The 11375-nt window shown below is 44.0% G+C and overlaps 1 protein-coding gene across 1 annotated transcript; it reads right to left on the bottom strand.

Moving 5' to 3' along the window:
• Positions 1–272: 272 nt before the first annotated feature.
• On the bottom strand, positions 273–8363 carry NCMAP (non-compact myelin associated protein). The gene is made up of 3 exons (XM_082613824.1): positions 8183–8363; positions 4791–4875; positions 273–481 (listed from the first exon to the last, which is right to left on the bottom strand). Exons 1-3 carry the CDS (start codon positions 8295–8297, stop codon positions 340–342), a joined length of 342 nt encoding a protein of 113 aa, XP_082469950.1. The 5' UTR covers positions 8298–8363; the 3' UTR covers positions 273–339.
• Positions 8364–11375: the final 3012 nt, after the last annotated feature.

Raw genomic sequence — 11375 nt, 5'->3', positions numbered from 1 at the left:
GACCCCTGACTCCTGACCAGAAGACTCCTGGGCTATCTGCCTGTCTGTCTGTCTGTCTAGCTATTGTGTTTTGGGGGAGACAGCTAAACCCACAGCAGTGGATTCCCAAAATAGCACAGCTTTTTGGAAGGGTGGCAGCAGGGATAGGGACATACCTGGGGTGGGGCCCGGCAGGGTGGGGTTGGGGGTTGCCTGAAGCATCAGGGATTGCATAAGAGATGCCCCTGGTGACCTGACCAGAACAAACTCATAGTGAAGCTGCCAGAGGAGAAATGTGCTTCTTGGTCTTGACTGAAGGCTCTTTGGACAGTGGCCGAGACAGCACCCAGGATGGGGGGGTCACCGAGTCTCCACGTGGATGTCAACTGGGCTGAAGGTCACAGTTGCAGGGTGTTGGCTGCTGTTGCTGTTTGGGCCCAGGGCAGAAGGGGAGGCTGGCTTGGGGACCTTGGGCTCCAGCTCCCGTCTTGTCCTCATTTTCCTGTAATGAGATACACACGCATGGCTGAGCCTTGCCCCTCATATGCCTTGGGGAATGAGCTCTGTGACTACAGCTCCAGTGATGAAATTAATATAGAGCATCATTAAATCATGTTGCTTAATTGCCAATCACAGAAGTTTACAACTGGAAGGGATCTTAGACATCAGGTAGTCTGACCCTTCAGTTTTTTTGTTTAACCTAGGTTGGATACTTAATTTTATTTTTTTTCTTATTAATGAATGAGTAAAGTAGCAGATAGGTGGCTATTTTGAAGACAAAATGAAACTATTACATTTTTTTTCTGTTCAAAGTTGTAATGGGAGTGAAATTTTGTAGCCCATTATGCTTGCTAAGTTTATTGCTAGAAATATTGAAGAACTTTTTGCATAGTTGAGAAGAGAATGGACTTAAAACATATATCCTGGCTTTCATTTCATATGCCATAAAATTCAATAACTAACAACAATCATTCATTCTAATGTCTACATGAAATTTCATCTTGTTGACCTATCATGCTTCTTTATCCAAAATTTCAAATCCTCAGGAAAGTTACACAAATAGTACAAGTAATACCTGAATGCCCTTCACTAAACAACTGACAAGTTGTTAACAATTTGCTACATTTGCTGTCTTTCTTTTACTTGTCCCATTTACACACAAACACACACACACACACACACACACAGTTTTTTAAAAAATCATGAACCATTTGTGAGTTAGTTGCAGACATCATGCCACTTCAACCCTAAATACTCCTAAGAACAAGAGCATTCTTCAATGTAACCATAACACAATTATCACACTTTGAGAACCTTCCATTTTTGTTGTTGTTGAATTAGAATTTCTGCCTATTCTTTTCTTTTCTTTTTGGCTGCGTTGGGTCTTCGTTGTGGTGCGCGGGCTTTCTCTAGTTGCGGCGAGTGGGGGCTACTTTTCATTGTGGTGCATGGACTTCTCATTGAGGTGGCTTCTCTTGTTGTGGAGCATGGGCTCTAGGCACACGGGCTTCAATAGTTGTGGCGCATGGGCTTAGTTGTCCCGCAGCATGTGGGATCTTCCTGGACCAGGGCTTGAACCCATGTCCCCTGCACTGGCAGGCGGATTCTTAACCGCTGTGCCACCAGGGGAGTCCCCCTATTCTTTTCTTTTATTGAAGTATAGTTGGTTTACAATGTTGTGTTAATTTCTCGTGTACAGCAAAGTGATTCAGTTACATATATATTTTTCATATTCTTTTCCATTATAGGTTATTATAAGATATTGAATATAGTTCCCTGTGCTATACAGTAGGACCTTGTTGTTTATCTATTTTGTTTGTATCTGTTAATCCCAAACTCCTAATTTATCCCTCTCCCCCAACCCCTGCCTTTTCCCTTTGGTAACCATAAATTTGTTTTCTATGTCTGTGAGTCTGTTTTGTAAATAAGTTCATTTGTATCATATTTTAGATTCCATATATAAGTAATATCATGATATTTGTCTTTCTCTGACTTACTTCACTTAGTATGATGATCTCTAGGTCCATCCATGTTGCTGCAAATGGCATTATTTCATTCTTTTTTATGGCTGAGTAGTATTCCATTGTGTATACATACCACATCTTCTTTATCCGTTCATCTGTCAATGGACATTTAGGTTGCTTCCATGTCTCAGCTATTGTAAATAGTGTTGCTATGAACATTGGGGTGCAAGTATCTTTTTGAATTATAGTTTTCTCCATACATGCCCAGGAGTGGAATTGCTAGATCACATGGTAACTCTATTTTAAGTTTTTTAAGGAACCTCCATACTGTTTTCCATAGTGGCTGTACCAACTTACATTCCCACCAACAGTGGAGGAGGGTTCCCTTTTCTCCACACTCTCTCCAGCATTTATTACTTGTAGACTTTTTTTTGTGTGTGTGGTACTCGGGCCTCTCACTGTTGTGGCCTCTCCCGTTGCGGAGCACAGGCTCTGGACGTGCAGGCTCAATGGCCATGGCTCACGGGCCCAGCCACTCCGCGGCATGTGGGATCTTCCCAGACCGGGGCACGAACCTGTGTCCCCTGCATCGGCAGGCGGACTCTCAACCACTGCACCACCAGGGAAGCCCTAACTTTTATTTTTAACTGTTTTTTTTTTTTTTTTTTGGCTGAGTTGGGTCTTCGCTGCTGCATGCGGGCTTTCTCTAGTTGAGGCGAGCGGGGGCTACTCTTCATTGAGGTGCACAGGCTTCTCATTGCGGTGGCTTCTCTTATTGCAGAGCACGGGCTCTAAGCGTGCGGGCTTCAGTAGTTGCAGCACGTGGGCGTAGAGTGCACGGGCTTCAGTAGTTGCAGCTCTCGGGCTCTAGAGCACAGGCTCAGTAGTTGTGGTGCATGGGTTTAGTTGCCCACGGCTTGTTGGATTTTCCCGGAGGGATCGAACCCATGTCCCTTGCATTGGCAGGTGGATTCTTAACCACTGGACCATCAAGGAAGTCCAGTAGACTTTTTAATTATGGCCATTCTGACCAGTGTGAGGTGATACCTCATTGTAGTTTTGATTTGCATTTCTCTAATATTTAGCAATGTTGAGCATCTTTTCATGTGTCTATTGACCACCTGCGTGTCTTCTTTGGAGAAATGTCTATTTAGAGACACTTCCATTTTAAAGATGATAAAATCAAAGCACAGAGAGGCTAAATAACTTGCCTGCTTTTGACAGACCAAAGACTGAATCCAGGTTTCTCAATTCCCAGCCCACGTATCATTGTAAACAGGATGGGGTGAGTAGAGTCTCCATCCAAATTTCAACCTAGAAAAGGGGTTTAGAGCTCCAGCAATGATGGAGAGGAATGGCGGGTAGAACTTGGGGTCTGATGTCACTTCCTGGTTTGAAATAGACCCAAACTGTAACAGCCCAAAGATTTTTAAAAATAACATATGAAATGTTATTATTGTTATTATATGTGTACTGGTGGGAGTATTTTCTCTGAAATGAGATGAACTGGGTTTGAATCCCAACTCTGCCAATTAGGGCTGAGTAAATTCAGGCATGGTACTTAATCTTCCTGTGCCTGTTTCACACCTATAAAATTGGTGATATAGAAGCACCCACTTTGTGGTGCTGTTATGAAGGACTAATGACTTAATACATGTAAAGAGCTTAGAACCATGCCCAGCACATAGTAAGAGATCAATATATGTTAGCTACCCTTATAAATACATTAATATTATTATAAGAACAATGCAGAAATAAAGAAGCACATCCCTTGACCTTGCAAAAACCAACCAACCAACCAACCTACTAGCAATCCCATCATGCAGACATACTGGTTGTTAACACCTTGTGGTATATCATTTGAACTTTTCCTGGGTGCATGTGCGTAACCCATGTGTATGATCATAATGTACATACTGCTTTAGGGACTTCCCTGGTGGTCCAGTGGTTAAGAATCCACGTTCCAATGCAGGGGACGCAGGTTCAATCCCTGGTAGGGGTACTAAGATCCCATATGGCAGGGTACTTAAGCCCACGCACCACAACTACTGAGCCCACGCACCCTTGAGCCTGTGCGCCACAACTAGAGAGAAGCTGCACACCGCAATGAAGAGCCACTCGCCGCAACGAAAGATCCCATCTGCCAGAACTAAGACCTGACGTAGCCAAAAAATAAATTAATTTAAAAAAAAGATGTACATACTGCTTTGTAAATTTTGACAATATGTTGTAAACAACTTTCCTCATCAATTTATACATTTCTACAATATTTTTTAATGGCTTCCAGGTCTTCTATGATGTAATTGAATTTAGTCTTTTAATTTTGATTTATTCACTGAAAAGAATAATCTTCTAGCAAAGCTGTGACTACAGGTGATAACACAGCAGTTACTCTTCTTACAATCAATTTATATGATTCTATTTCCTCTTATTTGGTCCCAGAAAGTAAAGTCGCAGGTATGTGCATTTCAGTATTTGTCACCTCAAATACTCATGTGGTCCACACAATACAACCTAGCAGAGGGCTCTCCAGGAGAAGAGGATTGAAACACTCCTCTCTTATCTGTAAATTACATGTAAGAGTTTACTACACAGCTCAAGGTTATTATCATTGTCATTATATTATTATATTTTAAAAATATTTCTCCAAATACAAAAATATATGGTCACTGTGAAGTTCTTCCAGTAGAACAGACAGCAAAAAAGGACCCACAAAGGGTTAGAGCATTTGATGATGGACTCATAGATACTGCTGTGCACATAATAGGCACCCACTAACATTAGTTCCCATTCATTCTGGCATCACTGAAGGGACCAGAGAGTTCCAAAGCCCAGGGCATCCCATACCTGTTGTACATCTTCAGCAAGATCAGAACCACAGTGAAGATGATGATGACAACCACCACAATGGCAGCAACGATGGCTCCAGAACCTACGAGGAAGAGAGGAGTGGAGATGGCTAATGTGCAAACTGAAATGCAAGGAAGGATTCGGAGGCTGGGAGGAAGACACAACACCTGGCATCCTCACTGGGTCAAGGAGGAGAGAATGTGAAATCCTGGCATACTCACTGCCGACTCCAGGACAGAGTCACATCTAGAGTGGCAGTGTACCTCTACCTCCAATGGGACTTGGAGGGCCATATCCTCAGCACCTGCCCTGCCAAAATCCTGCCTGAGGCTAAGTCCTGCTTTTTATCATCCCCAAGATAGCTTTGAACTTCTTTTGTGAAATAAAACATCCTTCCTTCTTTCAGATAATATAAAAGTAATATGTGGTTTTTGTAGATAATATTTTTTTCCCTACAGGACACACATGGGCAACAACAATAGCTCTGTGCCCTGTGTAGATAATTTTGAAAATATACGTACAAGCCAAAGAGGAGGGGAAGACGAAGACCTCATTACCCCAAGAACCACTGATAGTCTACATATGTATACATTCGCCAATGGGATCATGTTTTTGCATATATGCATATTTATCTATCATCTTTTAGAATAATTTATTAATCCTATGTCTGAAAATCCATCTTAAGAAAATATTCATAAATATGGAAAAATATGCACTTGATAAAAATGGAACCATATTCCATATATCGTTTTACAACAAAATACCCTGATCCTTTTGTTATGTGAGTACATATTTTTCTTCATAACTCTTGAAGGCTGTAGAGTACTCCACTGTTTGCCTGTGCCATAATTTGTTTACCAATTCTTTACTGAGGATATTTATGTTGCATTCAATTTTACACTATTAAAAACAAGGCTATGATGAATATCCTTGTAGCTTAATATCTCAGATTCTAATTTCAATATCAGCTCCCAGTTCCAAAGTCAAACTCTAATATTAGGTTCAAGATCAACAGCCTTGCCAGAATTGATATTGAAAACATCAAGAATCATAAAAAAGCTTCATGCTTTAAACCGATCTATTTGATTCTGGGGTATTGATCATAGGGAATAATCCCAAATACAGAAAAAGCTATATGAATGAAAATGTTTATTACATTATTGATATTCTAAATATGGGAAGGGTTTAATAAGGTATGGCACACTTATCCATGAAATATACTGTAATTAAAATAATAATTATGAAGCCTATGGTACATGGAACACTTTCGATGATAGAAAAGTGTGGAATATAGAATATGATATTATATACACATGCACATATACATACATATACATTATGTTGCAACCATTAAATATGTGCATACAGACATAACATTGAACAAAAGAGGTCAGATACAAAAGAGTATGTGTGGTATGATTCCATGAATACAAAGTTCAAAACCAAGATAGAATTAATCTATGGTGGTAGAAGTCAGAACAGTGGGTTCCCTTGAGTGGGTGGGGGATAGTGATTGCACAGGGCACCAGAACTTCTGAAACACTGATGGTGGCCTGATTCTTCATCTGGGGGGCTGGCTACACAGCTGTGTGCACTTTGTGAAAATTCGTCCAGCTGTGCACTTATCATTTGGGCACTTTTTGGAACATACGTAATGCTTTTATAAAAAGTTTACTTAAAAAACAACAACAACTGTGCATTTATTCATAGGAAGAAAGACAGAGGGAAAAAGGGAGGGGGTGGGGAATCCATCATGGAGTTACTTGTTTTTCTTTCCTTCCTGGGGAGTCCAGTGGGTTTTTCAACCTCGGCTGCATAATTCTCCGTTGTGGGGACTGTCCTGTGCCTTGCAGGGTATTTACCAGCATCCCTGGCCTGTACTCACTAGATACCAGTAGCACTTCTCCTCCCACACTCCCAGTTGTGACAAGCAAAAATGTCTTCAGACATTGCCAAGTGTCTCCTGGTGGTAGGGTTGCCAGATAAAATACAGGATACCCATTAAATTAGAATATCTGATAAACAATGAATAATTTCAAAATATTGCATGGGGGCTTCCCTGGTGGCGCAGTGGTTGAGAGTCCGCCTGCCGATGCAGGGGGCACGGGTTCGTGCCCCGGTCCGGGAGGATCCCACATGCCACGGAGCGGCTGGGCCCGTGAGCCATGGCCACTGAGCCTGGGCATCCAGAGCCTGTGCTCCGTAGGGGGAGAGGCCACAACAGTGAGAGGCCCGCGTACCGCAAAAAAAAAAAAAATATATTGCATGGTATATCCTTATACTAAAAATCTATTAAATCTATTAATTGTTTATCTTAAATTCAAATTTAATTGGTACCCTGTACTTTTATTTGCTAAATCTGGCAACCTTATTTAGGGGGCAAAATTGCCTAGTTGAGAACCATGCCTAGTTGAGAACCATGACTTTTAGTTAAACAAAAACAGTATTATTCCCATCTTGCTGACAGTGATTCTATCTACCCTGCATTTCACTTCAGAACTGTTTTTTTCTTTTTTTGCTGTAGGTGGGCCTCTCAGAACTGTTTTGAGACATATTTCAGCAGGCCTCTGTAGGTCTCCCCACCCAGCAAAGAGCAGGCTAACATGTGGGACCCTGTCCCAAGAGCGACCCTCTCTGGGTCTCCATAGAAGAGCCACATCCTGCCATTAACCCAGCTTCCTGCCAGTACCCCAGCCTGTAGCTGTTTATCACTGCTCCATGTGTGTCAGGAGGCCTGTTCCATTCATGGAGGTATGTACCAAGTCGCCTGAGATGACTGAAATGGACCCAAACTTAACCTAATACAGTCAGTTGGTTTTCTGAAGAATGGTCCTCAAATTTTTCCTTCTAGGGACCCCTTGTTCTTGGCAAATGTCTCTCCAGGACTAACTCTTCCTACCTACATTCATTTACTCCTTGGTAAGTTGATGGGATGTTTTTGCTTTGCAAAACTAGTACGAAAGTAGCTGCATTTTAAGGTGACTCGTGTAGGGCCATCTTTCAAGAGATACAAATTTCCATCACCTTCTAAGCCCCAAAACTCCCTAATGAAAATAATAGTAATAGTAATAATAATACATATTAGGTACTTAGTATGTTTCATACGCACAGAGGCTATTCTACGTTTTTTACATGGATTATCCCTTCTAGCTTTCACACCTACCTATGTGGCAGCTTTGTTAATATTCCCATCTTATAGATGAGGAAATCAAGCCCAGAGCAGTGAAGTCATGTGCTCAGGGTCATGTAGTTGGCAATTGGTATATGACTGAGACTGAGACCCAGGCAGTTTGTCTCCAGGGCCCACGCTCTTGACCTCAACCCCAGGAGGTGACCACAACACCTGTCCCGCCCTCGCTCCCCTGGCCGCCAAGCTAAGTTGACCTTACTCTTGTACAGAAAGTCTTCTCCTCTGGTGGTCATGTTCAGTGAGAAGAAGGTGGTACTCCCCAAAGGGGTGGCTGTGGTCATCTCGACCTGCTGAGAAGGAAGATGAAATATCATTTAAAACCAGAGTAACCTTTACAACCCCGTATGATGCCTCTTTTGGTCTTCATCTGGATGACAGGAGAAAATATTTAAGCATGCAGTTTCTCTTAGCAGCAATGAAAGATAAGGCCTTTTACTATACACTATGGGGAATTAAAAATAAGGTCTGACATTTGTAAAGAACTTCATTTTTCAAAGCAGTTTCAATTCGTTCAACAATATCTATTCAACTCCTCCTAACTATGTTTCACACAGAATGTCTACATTGATCTTCTGGAAACTGTGAGGGAGGTTATTGTTGCCATTTGACTGATGAAACTGAAGCCCCCAGCGCCATGTGGAGCCCCAAGTTTCCCTAGAAGAACTGAACCCTGGGCGTCTACTTCCCATGCTAGTGGGACTTTGGCCACCCCACCACCGTGCGTGAAATTGTGCTCCTGCTTTCAAAGCTTTACAATCTAAGGAGGAAAGAATAAAAGCAAATGAAACAAGTATGGTTCCTTGATTATGAAGCAGTCAGTGACCTGAGCCATTGGGTTGTGAAGAATGATTTCAAGGAGGAGATGAATTTGAATGGGCCTTGAAGGATGAGTGTGGTTTGGGGTTGGGGCTGGAGGAGAGAGAACACAAGTGTGGTTGCGCTGAACCCTCAGTGGGAAGAGAGCATCTCCCATGCACAAGGCTGTCTTCACAAATGCCATCTGTCAGCTCACTTAATGCTCTCAATCATCACGTTTTGCTGCTGAGAAACTGAGGCTCAGCGTGGCTGAGTGAATCGACCAAAGTCACACAGCTACGAAGATGCGGAGCTTGGCCCAAAGGCAAACTCCTTGCCTCCGGAAGCTCACATTCTGGTGAGAGTGAGAGGGACAGTAGGTTTGACTATCTCATTCTCGGGCTCAAAAAGCAATCATCTCCCCGGTACCCACACTTGTATATCTGGCAGTGAAAGCCCTTCACTGGCTGTTTCCACCCTCCATTTCAGCCTCCTGGTTCCTCCTACCAACCTCTGCCAATTGCTGGGACAACGGGCCCCTCCATCCCCCCCCGTCGTTCCTGGTCTTTGCTGTCTCTGGGCTGCGGCACCAGGCTTTGGCCTCCCAGGTCCCCCAACTCTGCCAGCTCATGATGGAAACAGGGGTCAGCACCCCTCCAAGTGGGGTCAGGTCATCTGCAGCCAGGCTGGGGGCTCTGGTGGCTATGACCTGTTCCCCTGCCAACCCTCCCAACAAGAGCCTCAGAATGACCCTGTGTGGCCAGGCCCTGTTGATCCACAGGATAGGCTCTGCCTTTACTTTCTCTGCCCTCCTTTAAGCCTTGAGATTCTGCCTGAACTACTGCTCCACCCCCAGCTTTGTCTGTCCCCTCCTCCCCAAAACCCGATCCTCAGGACTTTCACAACTCAGGCTTCTTGAAGGACGTGTCTGTGACTCTGATGTCCCCATGCCGGCCAACCTTTCAACCTTTCAGCCTGGCTGGGCTTCCTGTCTCCTGACGACCTTAAACAGACCTGGGCTGCTGGCCATGCTCCACTGCCCGCTCCCCCTCCAAAAGGAACAGAACCTTCCAGACTCAGCCCAGTCACCTTCAGGAAGACTTCCCGCCAGATAGAATTAGCGATGCTAGCCTCCACCCTCCCATAGCAGTGCCCTGCAAAGAAGTACCACCACAGCTTGTGTCTCAGTTGCTGTGTCTGGCAGTCAACTTTCCACGTTCACTGTCAGGTCCTTGAGGTAGAGACTGTTTCTGGTTCTTTTCACTCCTGTCTGGCTCTCCTCACCTTTGCTAGTGGAAGGACTTGAGTGAGTGGCTGAATCTCTCCCAGCTGGGGTTGCTGTTTGTAAAATGAGGTAGCTTTTCCCAAGGGAAATGAGGGATCAAGGTTAAGTATGGAAAGTGCTTTTAAGTGCTCAGTAAATGATAGATAGCCCTCAGGATTTTAGTGGGTATTAGTGAATACTTGCTGAACTAATTAGAGACAGGAGCTCAAAACAGGAAAAAAAAATTCTTTCTATAAAAATAGGTACGGACCAGGCTTCCCTGGTGGCTCAGTGGTTAAGAATCCACCTGCCAATGCAGGGGACACGGGTTCGAGCCCTGGTCTGGGAAGATCCCACATGCCGTGGAGCAACTAAGCCCGTGCACCACAACTACTAAGCCCATGCGCCACAACTACTGAAGCCCGTGCGCCTAGAGCCCGCGCTCCGCAACAAGAGAAGACACCGCAATGAGAAGCCTGCGCACCGCAACGAAGAGTAGCCCCCGCTCGCCACAACTAGAGAAAAGCCCGCACGCAGCAATGAAGACCCAATGAGGCCAAAAATAAATAAATAAATTTATATTAAAAAAAAATAGGTATGGACCAATTTGAGAACATGGAATAAAAGTCTTCCCCAGCCCCCGACCCCCCCTCCTACTCCTAAGGAGAGGTGGCTGAACCCCTCCCTCAACACACACATACACACACTCCCCATCTCAGCACATAAAGAGTTTTAATATGCATTTGCCCAGCCGCTCTGCTTCTATCCCCACCAAGCTGAGAACACTCACCAGTAACGCTTTCTCACAATTCCTTTTAAACACAAAAAAGAGAGAAAAACAAAAATAAAAACAGAAAGAAGAGGCAAATAGGTGGCCATTGGTCAAAGGTCATTTAAGGAGAGAGAGATGGCATAATCACTAGATAAACTAAACCCTACCATGGACACATCCCCCGTTAAACCAACATGCACAAAGATGATGGAAGCCACCATCCGAGTGTCTGCCACATGCCAAGACCTTGTGCCAGATATTTTTATCCATCCTCTGATTTAATTAGCAAATGCCATGTAAAGTAGGTTTTCCTCTCCCCTTGTTTCAAATGAGGACCCTGAGACTTTCCATGCTCACACGGCCTGGAGGCTGCAGGCTTGGCGTATGAACTTGGCTCTGCAAACTTCAAAGACTGTATCCTTCCCTCTACACCACCTGCCCCTGGTACACATTGGTGGGGAAGGGGGGAAATGAACAGTCACTACAGGAACCCTCACACATGCACTCACAGACACCTACTGACCAGTAATGGAGCCGCCTAAGGCCACCAGGACACAGGCT

The sequence above is a fragment of the Mesoplodon mirus genome, assembly GCF_964341445.2.
Source record: "Mesoplodon mirus genome assembly, chromosome: 3".
In the NCBI taxonomy this organism is placed as follows: domain Eukaryota; kingdom Metazoa; phylum Chordata; class Mammalia; order Artiodactyla; family Ziphiidae; genus Mesoplodon; species Mesoplodon mirus.
The sequence above is the reverse complement of the archived record's forward strand: the minus strand, read 5'-3'. Positions and strand labels throughout refer to the sequence as shown.

Bases quoted from the DNA above. Each gene is read 5' to 3' on its own strand.
- NCMAP (XM_082613824.1), bottom strand. From the start codon at position 8,297: ATGATATTTCATCTTCCTTCTCAGCAGGTCGAGATGACCACAGCCACC. The intron at 4,876-8,182 runs GTAAGGTCAACT...TCTTCCTCGTAG, and splicing joins AGAAGACTTTCTGTACAAGA to GTTCTGGAGCCATCGTTGCT. The intron at 482-4,790 runs GTATGGGATGCC...ATCTCATTACAG, and splicing joins TTGCTGAAGATGTACAACAG to GAAAATGAGGACAAGACGGG.